General features: G+C 36.9%; 2 protein-coding genes across 2 annotated transcripts; one reads left to right on the forward strand and one right to left on the reverse strand.

Annotated features, from left to right (window-relative positions):
* Positions 1-1059: 1059 nt before the first annotated feature.
* Positions 1060-7257, forward strand: LOC131154296 (uncharacterized). Its single transcript, XM_058106976.1, has 3 exons — positions 1060-1248; positions 5923-5983; positions 6938-7257. The coding sequence occupies exons 1-3, from the start codon at positions 1186-1188 to the stop codon at positions 7210-7212; spliced, it is 399 nt and encodes a 132-aa protein (XP_057962959.1). The 5' UTR covers positions 1060-1185; the 3' UTR covers positions 7213-7257.
* An 11798-nt stretch (positions 7258-19055) lies between these two features.
* On the reverse strand, positions 19056-19813 carry LOC131154297 (nuclear transcription factor Y subunit B-4). Its single transcript, XM_058106977.1, has one exon. The coding sequence runs from the start codon at positions 19745-19747 to the stop codon at positions 19310-19312; it is 438 nt and encodes a 145-aa protein (XP_057962960.1). The 5' UTR covers positions 19748-19813; the 3' UTR covers positions 19056-19309.
* Positions 19814-22179: the final 2366 nt, after the last annotated feature.

Genomic DNA, 22179 nt, shown 5'->3' on the forward strand with positions numbered 1-22179 from the left:
GTAAAACTATGTAAAATTTGGTTGAACTAAAATAACTTATTCATTGAAGTAGTTTAATTAATTCGTAACCAGGCCACCAAAAAAATTTAATTTATTTTTCAATTTATGCTTAGAAAGTTTATATGCTAACTACCAACTGAAAAATAAAATACTTGATTAATGTTCTTTTATTTTTCACACTATTCATAGTTAATACTTTCTTTTGAATGGCTAGGAAGTAGTAAAAAATAGTTCAAAATTTGGAGAAAATTTTAGGAGGTTTGATTGGCTTTGTTGGGTTGCTTGTAAAATTCGATTGTCGGGATTAAGGTAAAGAACATGCTATATTTTATAAGATTGAACATGAATCTAGGTTCGAGTGGTCAAATATATTGTATGAACAATAAAATTAAAATACATAAATTAGTATTTTTGGTAATAAAACTTTGAGCACATAACAAAATTCTGAACCAAAATCAAAGGGCTTAATGTTTAGACCTAAAATAATTTGAAATGAAATAGTGAATAAAAATTTTAATTACCCTAAATTTATATAAAAAAATTTTATAATTGCATAAATTAACAAAAATTAATTCATTTAGCCAACTCCACCTATTGAGACTTGAGACTATTGTATGGTTAAAACTCATTAATCATATATTAAAACTAAATGTAAAGTTAAATCAATTAAACTATAATAATGATAATGAAGACAAAAAAAAAAAAAATACATAAAATAAAAAATATTGTAATAAGAAAATAATTTGTAATGACTATTTTACTTAATAATTATATTTGAATTTCAGCTTTTACTACTCCAAGAACAACCTTGCCTATGGTGGTAAAAAAATGGTAATCTATTTTTTTTATATGATTTCCTTATTTTTTAAAAAAATTTAAAATATTTGGGAGTGTTTTAATCTAAATTTAATTCAAATTCACACAAATTTTATTTACATCTTTATTTAAAAAAAGACTTACAGAATGATTTACTTTACGAATGTAAATTTTAGAATTACTATGGAAAAATAAATTAAAACCATTAAAATCTAAACAAAAGAAAGCGTATTTAGAATAGACAATTTCAGATTCGTAAAAGTTGTTTCGAAAACGAATTTTGTGAATTTAAACAGCGTAATAAGCAAAGGCTCAATCTTCTTGCAAGAAAATGGAATTTTATTACCGCCAGCAATAGAAAAAGCGAACATGGCGTGCTTCGTCCCGGTGTGCTTCTCTCTACCTGTCGGCGCTTCAGAAACCCTAACCGAGGTATACTAAAACCCTTATTTTTCTTCTCCAAATCTTCCCCAAAAACCTCGAGGCCCTGTTTGGTAACTGTGAAAACGGAGGAAAACAAGAAATGTAGTAACTTTTTGACTGTTCGACTTCTCTGTTGCACTGACCAAAGCACACCTACTTGTTCAATTTGATTGAGTTTTGCGCTGTTTATAAGTAGAAAGGGCAATAGTAGAAAATAGACTTGAAATTTTCCTGTCTTTTCTCTGATTTCTCGGCAACCAAACAGGGAGTTTTCTTTTGCTTTGAAGTTACAAGCTGTAATTATTTCCCACATTGGAAAAACCCAATTGTTGATGTGTTCTCTTAAATGGCTACTGATTCTTTATTATCCATTTTATGTTACCTGTCTTGCGCATTATCTGATGATTTATAGCTGCTGAACTCAAGGTCCCAGTTTTAACCTTTTTCCCCCTTCTTCCAGCTGCTCCATAGAAAAAAAATTGTCAAGTTATCTCTTTGGATAATTAAGATTCGCATGGGGTTTACGTTATGCCATCTTTGAGATTAAAGAAAGAAAAAAGAAAAAAGAAAAAAGAAAAAGGTGTCCCTGAGGCACAAGACTCCCCACTTTTGCAAGTGTTTGGGGAGGTCACCCTAGTGTACGCAGCCCTACCCTTGCTTTTATTTAGATAGGCTATTTCTTTAGACTAACCAACTAGTTACAAAGGAGCAACCTTACTATTGACCCAAGGCTCACTCTCAACCTTGAGATTAAACGAAGACTAATTACATATCAGAATTTTGTCCACTTGAGGGCTTGTTAAGTATAATGAAATTTATGTGAAAAGTAAGTTGTATTCCCAAGAGGGGGGGTGAATTGGGTTTTAAAATTTATTTAATTCTCTTCAAGAATCCTTAACCTCTTGTAAGTCTTTTTTAAATGAATTCTTGTTTTCTTGTTATTTTATCAAATACACAATAAATATTTAAAACAAAATTCAATCCACAACCACAATACAAGTACTTAACCAATTAAGTAACCAATCGACCTTTCAACCAACCACACTATCCAAATCAATCAATTATAAAACATTCAATCAAGATATACGTTGCAACTTAATGGAAATTCTCAACTTTTTCAACTTGTGTGCAACCTTGTTGTTAATGCAATCCCTTTGATAATGAGTTAGCTTCAAAGTAATTTTCAACAAAACATTCACACTCTTCTCAAAATTCAGAATTCAAATAAATTTTTAGTTAATTTATCTTTGGGTGTTAACCAAGTAACGTACTCCCGTATGGTTTTCGCAAAGTATGGTTTAACCAACGTACTCCCTTTTGGTTTTCGCAACCCAAATCAAAATTAGACTTTAAGTTTACTTGATTTCCAAATATACGTAGTATATATAATTAAGAAATTAAATTATCCACGCAATTTATATGTGCTGAAAATAAAGAGTAAGGGAAAGAGAGAGTGAAATCGGGATTTTTACGAGATTTGGCTTATACCCAGTCTACGTCCTCGCCTTTGGTAAACCACCAAAGGATTCCACTAAATTAGTTCCTTTGCTGGGCGGAACAACACCGTTTACACATTCTTTCAGTAGGCTAGAGTCCGCCTCTTCAAACGATATACCCTCGTTCGGTCACTCATTCAATTAGGTTAGAGCCCACCTCTCTAAGTGATATCCCCACGCTTAGCCAACGATCCAAATAACTTTGAACCGCCAATATCTACAAGATACAAATCAAATAGATGTGTACAAAGAATGCTCACACAAAGAGCTGATTAGTACAAGTTAAATCTATATACTTCAATCAAATTCACAATATGGAAATATGAAGCTCAAGAAGATATCACCGTAAGCTTTCTTTCTAGGTTGAAAGAATTAAGAGTAGACTCAGAATTTTCTTGATAAATTCACAGCAAATCTTAGTAGTGAAACTCATAAATTTATTGCACAAGAGAGCTTTGAGAGAATTGGAAGATTTGAGAGCAAGAAGGCTTGTTTGCTGTATTTTCTTGGTTTAATTAATCCTTAGCCTTGGGGGGTTATTTATAGATGATAAATCAAGTCTATTTCGTGTTCCCCAAGTGGCTTGGAGTGTTTCCTAAGTTTATAGAAAGTTTGGAGTACAAGAAATATAAGTTTGAATTTAAAAACTTTTAAAAAATATGACTGTTAACAGTGTTCAAGCGCCTGAAGTCTTGGAGTCAGTCGCCTGAAGTTTCAGAAAACTGTAATTTTCGAAGTTAGTACAGGTTCAGGCGCCTGAACTCACAGGGTTAGTCGCCTGAGGTTGTTTTGTCTACTGTTCAGTCTTCTGAAGTTTAGCTGTGAACAGTGTTCAGTTTGCTGACAGCTTCGACCCCACTTCAGTATTTTGGTCATAACTTTTTTCATACAACTCCAAATTAGGTGTTCTTGGTGTCAAAAGAAAGCTAAGAGAAAATCCTACAACTTTCATGTTGAATACTTTTTAAAATAAGGAGTTTTTGATAGAGAAAAATGCACCTCAATGCGGATGTAGAAAAAATGACAGCATTTGGAAAAACCTCTTTTTAGTGTTTTTCATTTCAAAAATAATTTTAACCTTTTTGAAATATTTTTTCACCTTATAAAAATATTTTTCAAGTATTTATAAGGTATTTAAGTCCAAAAAATTAACCTAAGAGTTTCATGTATGCATATTGAAATTATTTGAAGTACTTACATAAAACTTCCTTAAAATTCCTTCAACTCTTGAAGTCTTCATGTATGTCCTTGCTTTGAGTCCATCTTTTCTTCAAGCTTTCAATGTACTTTAGGCTTTTAGCAAGTTCACTTTAATATGCATGCTCTCATAATCTTCAAGCTTTATTTAAATCCTCTTTAAATCCATGTTTTGACTCTTTTAAGTTTCATTTGATCCTTGTGAGCACTTTGACCATGCTTTCACAAATGTGATCCTTATGAGTTCTGAAATATCACCACTCAACCAAAAATGTTAAGTTCCATTTGTTTGTTAGCATCAAAACAAGATTTCAAGTCTTGTAAGGCCAACATTATGAACTTGGAATTTAGGATCATGAGGACAAAATGCAACACAAGGTGTATTATAGTTTAATACTTTAATTTTAGAGGGTAATTTTTCAGGATGATTTTGTGAGTGCATTGTTTAAGTGCTTGAGAAGTCATTAGTCTGTACTGTAGTGAAATGGAATGCTTTGTATAATCATACTGAATTTCTCAATAAATTGATCAACTTTACTCTTTTTTTGTATTAAACAAAACTAATGGAGTGAACAAGTTCCTTTTTCTATTTCCAAAACAGTTCATGTAATTGCTTAATAGTCAATGGGCAGACAAAATTTGTGTAGTATTAATAAAATCTGGTAACAAATTTTAGAGGAACTTTTTTTGAGACTTATTAAGAATTCTGATTAATGGGGATTCCTCGCCAAAAAAATTTGGAAAAAAATCGTGGAAATGGCTTGCATGTTTGTGTGAAGTTGTGAAATTGAGGTAGTTATTGGTAATTTTCAAGGATGGTGGAGAATTGCTTATTAGATAGATTTTATTATGATGGATTTGTGATCAATATTTGCTGCTTTTTGATTGTGGGGATTGACAAGAGATAATAATGTGGATTCTGCATGGCTAATAGTTTGTTTGGTTCAAATTCTAGAAAAGTAGGAGGGTGGAAAATATTTTGATCCAACAGTTGAACTGCATAACCTCTGCCCTTCTTGTGCAGCCTAGCATCCTTTCCCTAGAACAACTTCTTTGTTACTCAACTCTATGGTTGTTCCATCTGCTTACATGTCTTAACTTTCAAACATGTTGTTCCAAATGATGGAAACAAAAATAAAAGAACAAGAAAGGGGATAAAATTAAATCTGCATGGTTTCTTATATGCGTTTTCCCTATGTCTTGAAACTCCTTTTAATAGAGAAAGGGGATAAAATTAAATCTGCTTGGTTTCTTTATATGTGTTTTCACTATGTCTTGAAACTCCTTTTAATAGAGAAAGGGGATAAAATTAAATCTGCATGGTTTCTTATACGTGTTTTCATTATGTCTTGAAACTCCTTTTAATACCTAAAAATTTCTCTTGTTGTACCGTATGATTAGACATTTTGACATTTAAATGTTGAGAACTAGATTCCTAATATAAATTTTTTCCACATTTACGCTTTACATGAGCTTGTAGGAATATATATAAAAGGAATAAAACTGCTGTTCTCTAAAGCTCAAGCTTTTGGAATAACTATTTTTTCCACAAAACTAATTTAAAACTTTGCAGATATCAATGGTTAGCTATGTTGCATCACTAGGAGTTCAGGTTTAGGTGCAAGGAGTGATATTCAAGAAGAATTGCAGGGGACCACCCTTTGCAATGGAGGTGGAGATGTGGGGAAAATGCCAATATAACACACACACACACACACACAAATCTTTGGGCTCAAGGGAAGCAAAGCAACTGCCTTTTGGTATTCGATTTTTACTTTGACTCACGGACTTGCCTAGTTTGCGTTTACCCAAAATTATTCAAAAAATATTATAGGTTTGGCCTTGCATGACCAGTTTTGAATCTTTTGATGTGCCATACCTGTGCAATTCTTAGTGCTTTCCCACAACTTTTATAAATAGGAGTATAAGACTGCTGTTCATGTTTTATGTATGTAAATTAGGCTTAATATTTGATGTACCTTTCCTGCAGGAAATGCATGTGAGAAGATCTCATCTGGAAATGTTTTCAAGCCAGGCAACCGCTGGAACAGGTTTTTTTTATTAAACCTCTGCACGTGTGTGTGCACTACATGCAAAGTCTTCCTTCTCGCACATATGTACCATGAGCACATGCTTAAAGTTCACTTCTACTGCAACAATAATAACAAGAAGCCTTAAATCCCACTTGGCGGGGTCGACCGCATGAATCCTTTTCTGCCAAATCACTTGATTGAGAGCATTTTCAAATAAAGTTCACTTATACTTAAAGTTCAATTCATTCATGTATTTTAATGGAAGTTAATCAAAGTTTAAAATGAGAACATCATGTGAACTCTCGAAAATTTTCAAACTTCAACTTCATTTTAGAACCTTGCTTCCTTGCAAAGGGATAAATTTTGTGGAATAAATATTTCTAGAAATCTACACAAGTGTCAAACTTGAAGAACCTTTCCTGAATGTAAAGTTTCTCTTGACATGAGTTTAAATTTTTAAATAATATTTTTTTTCTTGGTGTAATGCAAAAATAACATCCAAAATGATCAAAATTAGCTTTTGGAAAGCTATGAACATTACTATCATGTTGCCCTAGTTTGTTTTATTTTTTTTGGATTTATGGCCTTTAAAGTTATAATAAGTTGGGATTTTGAACAAAAGTGGATTTTAATTGAGTCTGAGTTTTAGACTTTGAGATATTTAGATATCTAAATGGAGCACAATGGAATATCTATTGAACCACATTGAAATAAAATGATTATACTTCATGTAAATCGCATAAAGTTCATTGTTTAGCATAATGTTTGAAGTAAGTTGGCATCATTGTGAAAAAAATAATCATCATAAATTGTAGTTTGCAAGAAAAGTAATAAATATTTGAATGTTATTTCTTCTTTTTAAAAGGTCAATGTAGATTCATCAAAGTAGACTTGTTTCAGATGCAAATATAAACTTGACGTAGTTGACTCATTATACACCAGACATCAAATCCCCTCTTCTTGTCCGCACAGGTGCCTGGCAGCTCCTCTCTCCTCGCTCCCTGACAGTTCGAATCGCATCTGCAGCAATCAAACTTAACCCCAGCAGCTTGAGTAGGAGCACATTTTCTGCAAATTGGAGCTGTTGTCACCATTCTATGGCACCCTCAAGACATCTCTATGGACTTGTTTCTTGTTGTTTTAATGTAAGTAATGGTACTAACATTGTAATATATGGTTATTGGGTTGGTCCAGATTTCGAAGATGGTTGGGGTTTTGTAGAAGCTTTTGTAAATCAAATTCTTTGATTCTTGAAGGTTCTTAGTAAGGTTTGCATGCTTTATGTTTCCTAACTTGGATCTCAGAGTGTAACTGCCAGCACGGATGCATAGGTCAGTGCAAAATATACAACTGATACTAAATTATTCATCATCCTTTTTTGTGGTGAGGGAAACCGGGTTTTTGGTAACCAGAACTAGCATGATACGTAAATTTCTGACACCAAATGTCTTCTGACAGCATGTTTTACACCGAAGGTTCATGAAATGATTAGCAGGTAGTATTATTATATCTTTAGGTCCCCATGCAGCTGTCCTCATCACTTTCTTTGCTCATATTTCCTATATTTTCTCCCATGTTGTCCCCTGGTTCCATATCATGAATTTGTGAGTGGTCCTGAAGGGGACACCTTAATTGGGAACTCCTCCTTCAAGATCCTAGTTCAAATGAGGTGGGGTGTGGAGGGGTTTATGGAACAGGGTTTATTCCTCGTTGTGTGTAGTCAATGACCTAGATGAACCAAGTACAGAATGGCAGTATGTCACGTGTTCTAAAATGTGGAATGTTAGGGGGAATACTTATGTGGTGGAAAATGTGTAATGGGAGTTGCTCAGGGTTTGAATCAAAGTAGTAGCGGTTTTATAGCTACTTTCATTCTAAAGGAAAGCTAAGAACCAACCCTTAGTCAAAAGGGACCTATTCCCTCTTTACTATCCCATCACTTCAATTTTAGGCACAAACCCATTTCTTAGACATGGAGCCAAGCACACTTTGGCACTTTTGGAGGGTGAGATGCTTGATACTTGATAATGACTTCTTTTGTTTGGTAGGGCGAAAATTTCTTAATCATCAAGCTGAGCACACCTTTGGTGTTTTTGGAGGGTGAGTTGTTTGATACTGACTCTTTGCTTTAGTAGTGCCAAAAAAGGGTACCCGGGTTCCCTACTTTGACAAAAAAAAAAAAAAAATGTAATGTGAACAATATTGAATTAAAATTTGGATTGTTTGATTTAGTGTCTTGGAATGAAAGTGGACCCTATCTTGAGACATCTGTACCAATTCGTAGTTCACTAGTGTGTTAACGTTTTCTATTAACTACGACCAAACCTATAAAAATTGGGAATCGACTGGAGGAACTTCAAGTATTGGATGAGCAGTCAATCCCGCTTGAACATGGAAGTGTAATACGGTAATACCTATTTCATTTCAATGCTTTTGTCCATTAAGTGGATTTGCGTGACCAGTAAGTTTAAGAAATAAGGCCTACGTAATAATTTCACCAATTAACTGCTAAAAAAAAAAAAAATCAGTCAACTGGTGCCTCACATGATGACTCACATTCCTTGAACCTAAGCCTGTTTCGAAATGGGATCAATGTGGGTAAGCAGGTTGGTTCACCTTGTACTTCAGGTGGTATCGATCTTGAGAATGTATAAAATATGAGTGCTGATTGTTTTTTATGTTGAACTCCGATACACTTTAAAGCTGTCAAGAATAAATCAGCATATCTATGTACAATTATTGTCACTTCCTACAGATACAAATTCATCTGTGTGCACCAGTTTATCTATAAAATATTTTCTCAACTCCGTCGTGCTTTCTTGTGCTGCAACAGCTAGCAAAGCCCTCCAATAAGCAGGGGGAATAGGATCATTTGCTGGCCATGGGGAATGGTTGGAGTTTATGTTTGGTGTAATGTTGGTGGGCCGAGTTGCCCCATCTGTAGCCTTATGCTGGGCAATCTTTCTTTCCTTTAGTAAACAGAACTTTTTGTTTTTTTGTCACAGCAAGAAGAATGTAGCCAACCTAAACATTTCCTGCTGTCTGAAAAAACACCTTCTGCACCGTACTAGTGTTAAATTAATATATACAAATTAAATACTATAAAAAATAATAAAAATGCATCTAAAGAAGTATTAAAATCAGCAAATTTGTTTATTGATATATTTAAATTAAAAAATAGTAATGTGTGATTGAAGACCATTCATTGATCCAGCTGTTATAAGTCAACCTGAATTAATAAATCCAGCAAATACTGTCATGCCATAGTTCTTAATGTGCGGAAGCATGGTGGAACCCTGGATGTGTGGGCACTTTGGCTTCTTTGTAGCCTATTTTTCTTTTTATTTTTTGTATTTTGTTTTGGGAAGGAGAGGGGGGATCAAGTGCTACTTTGCTGTATCACATTGTTAGGATATGACGGTACAAGAGTTATAGATGAACTCAAGAGAGCCTATTACCAAATAAATTAGCTTAACATTGTGGGTTAATTGGCTAGCTTGGATGGTCTTGCCCTAATCAGTTTATGGGTTGTTATTCATGTTTTTCGTTTTATGCTTTCTTTGGAATATGGTAAAAAAACAAATTAGGATAACTCATTTGTTTATGTTGCTACCTTTTTGTAATCATACTTTCCAATCATTATTTGATTCAAGAACAAAAATGAATATATGTTCAATTTGGTTTTTAATTTGTTTAGTTTGGCAAACAAGTTTCCAGTTTTTAATTTTTGTTTCTAGTTTTTAATCTTTTTTTCGTTTCCATCTTTTTTGATAGTGATACTACACTGCCCCTTTGCTTGGGGAGTTGCTCATCTCTCATACAAAATACCAAATAACCATAAATAAGGTCAAGTTAGGAACTGCTCATGTCAAATGTAACTTATTGTTTTATATAGTTCATTCATTTATTTATTATTATTTAGCAAACAAAAACACTACAAGTATTTGGTAGAGAGTGTTCTACTTGGGAAAAAAAAAAAAAAATAGCACTTGGTACAGATTGTTCTACATTTTTTTGGTTTGAATAAAAGCATTTCTAAACATCTTGCCTACCTGTTTAATAAATTTAAATATTAGAAAGTTCAAAACTCTGTTTCTGCAGATTTTGTTGAACAAAACAGAAAGCAAAGCGGTTCCAAATGTGTATATAACTTGAGAGTTTAATTTGGTGCTGCAGTTAAATTATACAGCTCATATTTGAAATTCAGTGGTGGCAACGCATTGGTAATATCTCTAAGCTAATTATAATTTTGATATATGTAATCTAATTGTAATTTAGATATGCTGGAATCACAAGAAACTTGATGATCCTTTGGTAGGCAGCAGAAAGTAAAAGAGAATTTGGACATCTTCACAACTTTTTTCTTCTTTATCAGTTGAACAGATGAAGTAGAGGAGGGAAAACAGAAAAGTTCCCTGTAGTTTCTATGGTGAATGAATGATCAATAAAAATCTGAACTTATCTTCTTATCTTACTCTTGGATTAAATGTTATCATATCTTTTTATTTACATTACCCTGAACACTTAAGATTTAGATAGCTTGAAAATTTATGCATGTTTTTAATATTAAGTGAAATTCATAATAATTTGTGGTGGTGATAAGTGACTTTTTTTCTTAATGAGATTCAAACTAAGCCAGTGCCAAAGTATAGTTGCCTTGTAAGAGAAAACTTTGGGCCATTTTACTGCATTTTTTCTTCTTCCAAGTGCTGTGAAAATATGCCATGTTGTGCCTTGTGTCATGGACCCCCAAAATGGGACTCAAGTAAGGGCCGTGTGGCACTCGTTGAGAGCTCTCCCTCGACAAGTCAGCCAACTCTCACACGTTCAAGCCTGCAAGCACGAGCACCAGGTGAGTCTCAATACTCAAGGAAAACAAGGAACAATAGGATTTCACATGAGCAATATATTCTTATACACCGAATAAGACTATAACAATCAAAGACATCATAATCCAAGGCAACAGAACACCACAATGAAAAGAACTACTTGTATTATTCATCTACAAGAGAATCACCATACAAGCGATAACACAGATATTCATATATTCATTCTAAATCCCTGAAGAATACAATTATAGCAGTATCTCACTCCCCCATTTTCCCCATTACATTGTCACACCCTAACATCCTCCCCCACTCAATTTATCGACGTCTTCGTCGATGTGTTGTAGACGGCCTTCTCACTCTTCTAATGTCGATGTAGATGTCGTTGACTACGAATTTCTGAAATCTTCAATCTTCTGTATGGCATGCTGAAGGTTGTTTGCTGTTTCCCAACTATTCTCTTCTTCCCCCAGTCCTAACCACTGAACCAGAAATTGTTGTTGTTGACGACCGTCTAGATTGACGACTCTGTCTGCAATGATCTCCTGGACTTCTTTGGTGACAGGATGCCTTCTGGAAATTGTTGATCTCCTTAATTTTTGTCGGTGCGGATCTGCTTCATCTGTGTGGAATGGCTTTAAATTGCTTACATGAAACACGGGATGAACTAGACGTCTGTGGCTTTTCATCCACTCGGGTTGCTCAAGCCGATAAGATGCATGTCCCACCTTTTCGATTACTCTGATTGGACCTTCGTAACGACGTAACAGCCTTTTATCCTTGCCACGAAGAAAGCGAAATGTCTCCGGCGGCACTTTTACAAGAACCAGATCTCCAGCTTCAAATTGTTGTGGTCGTCTCCCTTTGTCAGCCCATTTCTTCATGCGCTTGGATGCTTTTTCTAACTGAGCTCGGGTGACTTCGATGTTTTGCAACCAATTTTTCGTGAATTGGTAGGCTTTTGGGCAATTTCCTTTGTATGGACCATCCAGAGTGTGTGGAAGAGTAGGTTGTTGACCTGTCACAATCTCAAAAGGGCTTTTATTAGTTGCAGAAGATTTCATAGAGTTAAAACAGAATTGTGCCGTGTCTAGTAAAGTAACCCAATTCTTCTGATTGGAGTGAACAAAATGTCGCAAGTATTCTTCCAGCATCCCATTAAAACGTTCAGTTTGACCATCTGTCTGTGGGTGATAGCTCGTGGAAAGATTAAGGTTTGAACCCATCAAGCGAAAGAGTTCACCCCAAAATCCCCCCGTGAATCTAACATCCCTATCACTAATTAAGCTTTCTGAAACACCCCAATATTTCACCACATGCTTGAAGAATAACTGAGCTGTCTTCTCTGCTGAACACGGCTTCGAGACTGGTACGAAAGTTGCATACTTTGAGAACCGGTCAATCACCACCAAAATTGTGTCAAACTCCTCTACTTTTGGCAACGAGGAAATGAAATCCAAAGAGACACTCTCCCATGGCCTAGCAGGAACTAGCAATGGCTCCAATAAACCTGAGGTCTTCTTTCTTTCTACCTTGTCTTGTTGACAGATCAAGCACGTTTTAGTATAACTCATCACATCATCTTGCATATTTGGCCAATAGTACCCCTGTGTAATCAAAGCATGAGTTCTTCGCCATCCCGGATGACCAGCCCACAACGTATCATGACACTCTTTTAGTAAGGTTTTCCTCAAGTTTCCAGCTTTAGGCACATAGACTCTCCTGCCTTTAGTCATTATCAGTCCATCTTCTACCCAGAATTGTCGTGTCTTCCCTTCGTTTATTAGTTTGCTTAGTGACTGCGCCTGCTGGTCTGTACTTAAATGTTCCTTGATAAGATTCTTCAAAGATAGCGCCACCCTACTAGTTGATAGATGACTGATGATTTTCAATGCTGCCAATTCAGTTTTTCTACTTAAAGCGTCGGCCACTTCATTCGTCTTCCCCACTTTATATTCAAAAGCAAAATCAAATTCAGCTAGCTTCTCCTGCCAACGGGCTTGTTTTGACGTCAGTCCAGGTTGTGACAAAAAATGAGTAACTGCTACATTATCGGTTTTTACCACAAATTTGGACCCCAAGAGATAGTGCCTCCACACCCGAAGACAGTGTACCACTGCGAGAAGCTCCTTTTCTTGTGCTGTATAGTTCCGTTCGGCACCCAACAATTTTCTACTTTCAAAAGCAACTGGATGCCCATCCTGCAAGAGAACTCCCCCTAATGCAAAGTCTGAGGCATCTACTTGCACTTCAAACGGTTTTGTCACATTAGGAAAGATTAGCACAGGATCTCCTACAATCTTTTCCTTTAATTCAACAAATGCTGATTGGCACTCTTCTGACCACCCCCATGGTACCCCCTTCCTCAATAAATTCGTTAACAATACAACTCTTCTAGAGTACCCCTCTATAAACTTTCGGTAGTAGTTGGCTAGACCCAAGAAAGATCGCAGTTCTCTAACGGATGTAGGTGCTCGCCACTCCTTGATAGTTTTTACTTTAGCTGAATCCATCCGAATCTGGCCCTCCTCAATGATATGCCCCAAGAATTTAATACGCTTTTGAGCGAAAGCACACTTCTCCCCTTTTACATATAACTGATTTTCTTTGAGTTTTTGAAAAAACCTTTCGAAGATGATCTTTATGTTCTTCTAAGGATGCGCTGAAAACCAGTATGTCATCAAGGTAAACAACCACAAACTGATCAAGGTAGTCCCGAAAAACCTGATTCATTAGAGAACAAAAGGTAGCGGGTGCATTTGTTAGCCCAAAAGGCATGACAAGGAATTCAAATGCTCCATACCGTGTGACACAAGTGGTCTTCGGTTCATCTCCCTCAACAATGCGCACTTGATGATATCCCGACCTCAAGTCCAGTTTCGTGAAATATCTAGCTGTACTTAACTGGTCAAAAATATCAGCAATCAGTGGAATAGGATACTTGTTGCGCACGGTCACCTTATTAAGAGCCCGATAATCTATACACAAGCGCAAACTACCATCTTGTTTCTTCTAAAATAACACTGGGGCCCCAAAAGGTGCTTTTGAAGGCCGGATGAACCCTGCTGCAATAAGATCATTCAGTTGCCTTCTAAGTTCAGCTAACTCAGGCGGCGCCATTCGATAAGGGGCACGTGCTGGCGGCTTTACTCCCGGCAAAAGTTCAATTTCGTGGTCAATCTGTCGTCGAGGTGGTAAAACCCTGGGTAGCTGTTCCGGGATCACCTCCTTGAACTCTTCTAAAACTTCCTTAATCTCAAGTGGATATTTCCCTACTTCTGCATCTTCTGAGACTATTGGTAAAACCACGAAAGAAGATTCTCCCCTTTTTACTCCCTTTTTGAATTGGAGGGCTGAAAGCAATTTCCTCTCATCGAAATTGTTGTAGGCTGCGGGGACCGCACAAGGTGCACTTCCCATTATCACAAGACAATCCGCAGCTGGGATCAGCATTGAGCGTGTCACTTTAAGAAAATCCATCCCCAATACCACATCAAAGTCGTCAATGGGTGCCACGGTGAAATCAACTGTTCCAGACCATGATCTCATTTGGCATGCCACTTTAGGTACCACCCCCACCGTAGTTAACGCTGGAGAATTCACTGCTTTTATCTTACCCACATCTTTATCTACTTGCAATTCTAACCGTTGAGCTTCAGAATCAGCAATGAAATTATGGGTGGCCCCTGTATCAATCATGGTCCTGATTTTCTTTCCATTCAAAAGTAGATCCACATACATTAGTCCCTTCTCCTGAGACTTGTTGTTAATTACTTGACGCTCTAATGCCCCCAAAAACCTCAAGGCTCCCACCATATTCGGTTGTTCTTTTGGAATTGCTGTCGAGGTTTCGGTTTCCCCTCGAAGGGCCTTCATAGCATTCAAAGCCTTACGATCGGGGCACTCCGCCACTCGATGTGGTCCACTGCAAAGAAAACAAGAGATCGGTCGACGCTCTCCACCCCCTGTTCTTCCGCCCCTCCACTCCCTATTCATGGGCGCTCTTTTATCTTTCCAAGAACTATTTGTCTCCTTATCCCTTCCCCCATTTGTGGGCTTATACACTTTGTTGGGACGGGAATCATTATTGGCGGATGTAGGGAAATTTCGCTTCCCAGAAGTATCTGAAAAATCATCCAACCGTTCAGCAGCAGCGAGGGCAGAAGAGAGATCACCAGCACCTTGCCGACGTATTTCATTTCTTGGCCATGTCTTCAAACCCCGAAGAAAATGAATCAGTTTATCCGATTCAGTCATGTCTACAATGTCCAACATCAAGGCTTGGTATTCCCTTACATAACTCCTTAACGAGCCCGTCTGTTGCAATTCCATTACTTTGCACTTCGCTATATACTCCACATTTTCTGGATAGAATTGGGCCTTTAACGCCTGTTTCAACCCCTCCCATGTGTTAATGACACATCTATTGTGCTGAATATCATTCCATTTAGTTCTCCACCACAATTTTACATCACCAACCAGGTATACTGTTGCCATATTGACCCGGTCCACTTCTAAATCCACTCGGGAGCACGTGAAGTAGTGTTCCATATCAAAGAAGAAATTGTCTAGCTCCTTTGCATCTCGTGTACCCCCAAAACTTTTAGGTTCCGGTACCTTCCATCGAGAACTCTCATTTGGATGTGCAACTGGCCATCGGGCTAACTGTGCCACTGCATTCACTTTCGCAGTGATCTCTTGCAAATCCCTCTGGACTTGGACCACTGCACTTTGGACATTGCCCATCTCCTTCAAATCTTCCTTCAAAGCAGTAATGGACACTTTAACATCTTCTATAAGGAAATCAAGATTATCTGTTAGCTCCCGTAAGGAGGCCTCAAGCTCTATTGGCTCTCCCCGTTGGGATGAAAGAGATGGTAATATGCCCTCAATATGTTGTAGCCTACTCTCAAAGGCTTCCAACTGCTCGATACTCTTCTGGAAGGCCTCAAGCTCTCTTGGCCGTTTCTCCAGGGATTTCACACTTGGAATGAATTTTTCAAGTTCCTCAAGTCTCTCTACGACTTTTGATACCCCATAGAGATTTTCTCTAGGGTTTTCTTCAGCGGCCTCAAGCTCTGTTGACCCGCCTTTCTCTTTTATCAATGTTGCCACCAACCCTTGGAGGTCACCGCACGTTGTCTCCAGGGTTGCGAGTTTTGTCTCAAGCGCCTCAATGCGCTTCACTCTTCCTGACTTATTTCTCCTAATCCCACGCATGGTGCTCGCACACACTGTGCTTTGATACCAACTGTCACGGACCCCCAAAATGGGACTCAAGTAAGGGCCGTGTGGCACTCGTTGAGAGCTCTCCCTCGACAAGTCAGCCAACTCTCACACGTTCAAGCCTGCAAGCACGAGCACCAGGTGAGTCTCAATACTCAAGGAAAACAAGGAACAATAGGATTTCACATGAGCAATATATTCTTATACACCGAATAAAACTATAACAATCAGAGACATCATAATCCAAGGCAACAGAACACCACAATGAAAAGAACTACTTGTATTATTCATCTACAAAAGAATCACCATACAAGCGATAACACAGATATTCATATATTCATTCTAAATCCCTGAAGAATACAATTATAGCAGTATCTCACTCCCCCATTTTCCCCATTACATTGTCACACCCTAACACCTTGCATAATAGTTCTTAATCACATGGACTTGGGGCAGAAGTTATGCATGATGACAGCAAATTCTATTTTAGTTTCGATGTCTCCTAGGCAAATTGCAACAAGGTGGACTTTGTGCTATGTGAGATCCTGCAGTCACATGGAGAGTTGATGAGTGTGTAGCTGTCTGTCAGGAAAAATGGGTGCACTCAATGCCGTGCACAGCTGGTTCGCTTTTAATTAATGGTGTTCACTGTTGCTGAAGCAACAGTTGGCACTTTCTGATAAGATGTGTGGAAAGGTCGGTCCACGTGTTGATGTACACAATGATTAATTTCAAGGTAGGTCTGAGCTAATGGGAAGTGGCCTCTCAGCTGTTGCAAATTATTCTTCCTAGACAATCCCCCCATAATACTGCATTGGTATGTCAAACAAATAGTCCAATATATTTTGAGATTTTCAGCTTTTGTCTCTTACAGGCTGCCCCATTATCTGGATATGCTGCTCTTATCTCCTTTTCTCTCTCTAGATCTCTCCATGAACCAAGCAAGCTCTATGGCCAGTTAGGCATTAGGCCTGGTGGTATAATTCTTGCTTTGGGTTTGAGGTCCCTACTTCTATTCTTGGAACGCTCCTCATTTTAATCAGTAATTTACTTCCTTCTGTAGCTTTTAGTTTTCTATATTTATCTATTTGCCCTAGTGATGAACGTGCTAGGAGTAGCCAAAATGAGGTTCCATGGTGTATGTTTGCAGATAATATTTTCTTGATTGATGAAAGTAGAGGTAGAGTAGAATTTAAGTTAGAAGTATGAGGAGAAGCTTTAGGATCTAAAGGTTTTAGGATAAGTAGAAGTAAGACTAAAGATATAAAAAGTAATTTTAGTCATAGATGGAGGAATATTGGAGAAAAGATAAAAAATGATGGTAAGGAAATCAATAGACTAGTAGATTTCGATACCTTGGACGTCACCTATTATGCAAGCTGAAGGAGAAATTGAAAATGTAATACATGGATTAAAAGTGAAAAAGAAGTGCTTTGGGTAAAATGGAGAAGTGCTTTGGGTGTGCTGTGTGATCGTAGAATACCCTTAAAATGAAAAAGGAAGTTCTATAGGACGACTATAAGACTAGGTGTGCTATATGGATTAGAATATTGGGCTAACTAAGAAACATATCATATCAAAAAAGTAAAAATTACTGAGATGAGAAGGCTAAGGTGGATTAGTGATATAACGTTAAATGATAAATTAAGGAATGAACATACGAGCGTTTAGTTATGCATAACTCTTGTAGAGGATAAGATGAGGGAGGGGTGGCTTAGATGGTTTAGGCATGTGCAATTTAGGACAAATAGTACATCAGTGAGGAGTAGTGAGCTAGTTACTGTGAGGGACAATAGAAGGGGTAGGAGTAGACTTAAAATAACTTGAAATAAATAGTGAATAAAGATTTAATAGCCTTAAATTTGTTGGAGGAAATTGTCCATGGTCTTGTAAATTGGTGGAAAATGATTTATGTACCCGCCAACCCCATCTAGTGGGACTTAAGGCTTGGTTTGTTGTTGTTGTTGCTGTAATGAGGGCTTCTTTCAGCACTTGCATTAAGTGTGTCTCTAGCATCTTTGGTAGAGAGAGAGAGAGAGAGAGATTTGAGGTCTTCAATATGAAGTTTGGGACAGCAACTCTTCCCAAAAAAAAAAATAGAAAGAAAGGAAAAGAAAAACAGGGGTAGATTGGATGATATTTGAGGAGGTGGTCCTAAGAGCCTACAAGAAGCCTAGGTTGCATGCTGAGACAGAACTCTGACAGAAACTTTTAATAAGCTAAGGATTTTAGCCACCTTCTTTTATTGGAAGCCTATCCATTTTCATGTAGTAAAATATAAGCATGCCTAAGATTTTTATGGGATTTCCCCAAGAAACCATGCTATATAAAGTATAATGGTCCTGGGTCCTAGGTAGCTAGGATTATAAAAATCCCAAACCTATAGTGGATGTGGAACTTTTGGTCAACTCTGAATATTTTTGTTGAAAATGCATAATTGGCCTAACAAGTCAGTTGTTTTAGGCTTTTAGCTAAAAAATAAAACTTACTCCATGAATGGTACTCTGAAATTTCACAAGCAATGTACATGTGCACGCGTATGAGAGAGAGAGAGAGAGAGAGAGGAATGTTTTTACTGCACTAGAGGAAATCAACCTGAAGAATTATCATCTGAAATTGTCAGTTCCTTTTGGAGTTCTGATAAATATTGCAGTAGTTAGAAACTCAAAGTTTATATGCATTGATGTTGAAATAGAATATATGGCAAAACTTCTTGTATCTAGCTTTTTTCTTGGAATGATTATGAAGATCTCTAAGTAGAAATCAGGGGAAGTGGTCAATGAAACTACATAACTTGTCCAAAAAAAGGACCGTCAGATCAGAGTCACTTCTAGTTGTTATTAATAGAAATGACAAATGAAGCAAGCAAGCTAACTTTTAGTCTGAAATTAGTTTCTCATATGAATGCAAGGTAGTTCCCCCCCCCAAAATTAAGTATGATAGTTTCAATTGAATTGACACCACATCAAGATCAAGATCAAGATCAGCTCAATACTCTTTGCATGTCTATTTCATAAATATACAGTTATACACGAGTAGAATCCAAAATGACCATCATTCATCTTATTTTTTGAAACTTCCTCGTCCCTTCCCATTTTCTTTTTATAGGAAAGCACAAGAAGAAACTACAAGCAGAAGAGAATTGAAGACACGAAGTTAGCTCAAAACTTATGAATCCTGATCACTTTATACAATCAAATGAAGGCATTCAGAACTTTATTAATTCAAGACATTCGTATGGGTTATTGCTCTCCCGCCCGTGTCATGTTCATCATCATCATCATCATCATCATCATTGTCCAGGCTTGATGAACCTGAATTCCAAAGGAGTGGTAGTACTAGTACCACGAATTTGCTTCCCAAGTTGATCACTGCCATACTCTGATGCTGCTTCTCCTCTTTCTTCAGAACTACTAGCCTTGTTGTGGTTGAGTACTCTCTCTCTTTCAAACTCCCTATACTTGTGTAAATACTTTAATATAGCCTCAGCATAGTTATCAAAACCTAGTGTGCTCAGTGCCCAGCAGATGTCATCTCCATTAATTGTCTTGCGGTTCTCCTTGTGACACTTGTCAGATGCTTCCCCAGTAACAAAGCATATGAACTCCGATGCACATTCTTGCACTGTTTCCTTTGCTTCCTTGGAAATCTTGGCACTTGGTGGCAGGATTTGCTTCATGATCCTGCCCACGTTGGCAATTGGTAGCAACTGGTCATGCTCATCGACCATTTTTGTAGCTAGCTGGGTAGTAGCTAATGAGCTTGATTAATTGATCTTCTTAATTAAACACAAACACATTTCTCATTAATTTGCAAGCTTGCTTCTTTATATACAGATGCAAGTATGCATGTGTATATATGCATGTGCATGCGTGCAATGCAGATGCAACATATGGATATGCCACTGCCGGGGTTCGCGCCTATTGGTTGTTTGCGATACTCGAGGTTGAACCATTGGTGTTAATGCTAACGGTTAGATCCCATTTTGCTTCAATTTAAAGAGCCAAGATTTAGAAGGTAATAAAAATAAAAATAAAAATCAAGGAGAAAATATTAGTTTAGGCTGCCAAACCAGGGCACATTTTACAGAATGAAGTGGTGATTATCTGATAAACTGTCTCATAGCTATCCAAAATCCATAATCTTAGCTGTTTAAAATATAATATGAATTAGACAGCATAATCAATTTTCAAAACCAAGACATCTCTACACACCTAGAATCTAGCTAGGCCTGTTAAATTGGCTGCTAGAACAATTTTAACTCATAAATTGAGATTAAGTAGCGTAAGAATATTCCGCAAAAGCAAAAACATTCAGAAAACAAGCAAAATTGAAATCAAACACCACAAGAAAAATAGAAAAAATAAAATAAAACAAAATCTCAGTTCTATAGTTCAATATGGCTGTAGGCTAATATTCTCAAGCAGTTTATCTAGAATTAACAAACCAACTGTGAGTTAAAGTGGCCAAGTAAGGTGCGTGTGTGTTTGTATTATGTTGTATTTCTATTCTCTCTTGGCAAACTGCATACCTACTTTTACAGTTGGGGCTTATTATTTGCGAACATAAAGGTGAGTTTTGAGAAAGAAATGTTGATATACTGAAACCCTAAAAAGACTTGTTCCATTCGCAGTGCAAACACTGGTCCCCCCATCCTCCTCTTTCCCCGGGGAACCCACCACTCATTTAGTCTTTTAACCTTTAATGCTCCCCTGTTTTCTAGTTTTAGTTTAAAATATTGCTCATGCCATCCAAACGATGGGAGTACATTCATTCACGTTTGCATGTTTTGGGGTAGATATCCAGCCAAAGATTATGTGCCTAGAAAGAAATATTAAGAAACCTGAGCTGCTACCTTTTGATTACCACATACTTAGGTTAATCTACTCAAGGGTTTGTCACTCTACTAGGCAGCGAAGCAAACTAAATTTAATTTAGGTTATGTTATGGGGTTTTCGGAGAGTCGTTAACTTTAAGATGGTCAGATGCTTATAAGGCCTAAATTTGCCTTTCAATTTCAAGCCAACCTATGTACTATCAGAATGTAGAGAACTGTTCCAGTGCACTCCTTATTTCTTCTATTGTGCAGAAGGGCAGAACCCTTTGTTAAAAGCTCAGAATTAAGCAAAAACGTACTCAAAAAATGCATTTCTAGCTTCCTTGCATGAAGTAATGCTTACACTTAAAAACTAGTAAGTGGGATATAGTCGGCCTTCCAAAAATTCAAGTGCCTGTGAATGAACAAAACACAAGGTGACATTGAAGTAGTGGCAAAACAGAAACATTATACTTAGGGGTTAGGAGTCCAATCATTTTAGCCCAACCATATACTAGAAATTGTGAAAATTTAGCAAATTCAGTCACATATTTGGGTGGAGAAGCATTCTCATGGGGTCTAAGAGCATTATCTTGAAATTAGAATCCACTAGGGTTTAATATATTTATTTATTGAGGGTGGCGCCTTATTCTTTGTTCCCTGTTTTAGAAAGTAGACTAGAAAAAAAAAATGTAAAGCTGTACAAAGGTTCTCATATTGGCATATCTGGGATTTACAACTTTGTTAGGGTTCCCCCACAATTAGGGCATTAAAAAAAAAAAAAAAAACCACTGAACAAAAGCTTATGGGCAGTAAATCCATGAGGAACCCCTAAAAACAGTAGATGTATCCTTCAGAGTTTTATAATTTCAGGGTACATGGAAATTTATTACTTTGTAATCTTCTATGTTTACTTCTCCCTTTCCTTTTCCCATTTTATAAGCCAAAAACCAACTTTTCTAGGATTCCTTTCCCCTCATTTCTTTACTCATCTGGGCATCTGACTAGGTCCAGTATAAGTTTTGAAAGTGCCTAGCATAGAAAAAAGAAAAGAAAAAAAAGAACAGTGCTTCAGCACACTTTATTTACTTCACTTTTCTTTGTAGGACTTCCTTAGCCTTGTGATATTATTATATACGTAATGGAAGCTCTCAATCTGCTCTGGAGAATTATTCTTGGTGATGTCTGCTCTGGAGAGCATTTTTCCTGTGTCCCAACTGGAACAGATTCATTAGAAGGGAAATTTTAAGGTTTGATACTGCTGGTTGTGCAACTTTTTTTTATTTTATTTTCAAGCGAGTCCATGGATGGGGAGAGGAGGGAGGGAAAGCTGCATGGGAGGATGA

The sequence above is a fragment of the Malania oleifera genome, chromosome 4, assembly GCF_029873635.1.
Source record: "Malania oleifera isolate guangnan ecotype guangnan chromosome 4, ASM2987363v1, whole genome shotgun sequence".
NCBI lineage: Eukaryota > Viridiplantae > Streptophyta > Magnoliopsida > Santalales > Ximeniaceae > Malania > Malania oleifera.

Bases quoted from the DNA above. Each gene is read 5' to 3' on its own strand.
- LOC131154297 (XM_058106977.1), bottom strand. From the start codon at position 19,747: ATGGTCGATGAGCATGACCAGTTGCTACCAATTGCCAACGTGGGCAGG.
- LOC131154296 (XM_058106976.1), top strand. From the start codon at position 1,186: ATGGCGTGCTTCGTCCCGGTGTGCTTCTCTCTACCTGTCGGCGCTTCA. The intron at 1,249-5,922 runs GTATACTAAAAC...CCTTTCCTGCAG, and splicing joins CTTCAGAAACCCTAACCGAG to GAAATGCATGTGAGAAGATC. The intron at 5,984-6,937 runs GTTTTTTTTATT...TTGTCCGCACAG, and splicing joins CCAGGCAACCGCTGGAACAG to GTGCCTGGCAGCTCCTCTCT.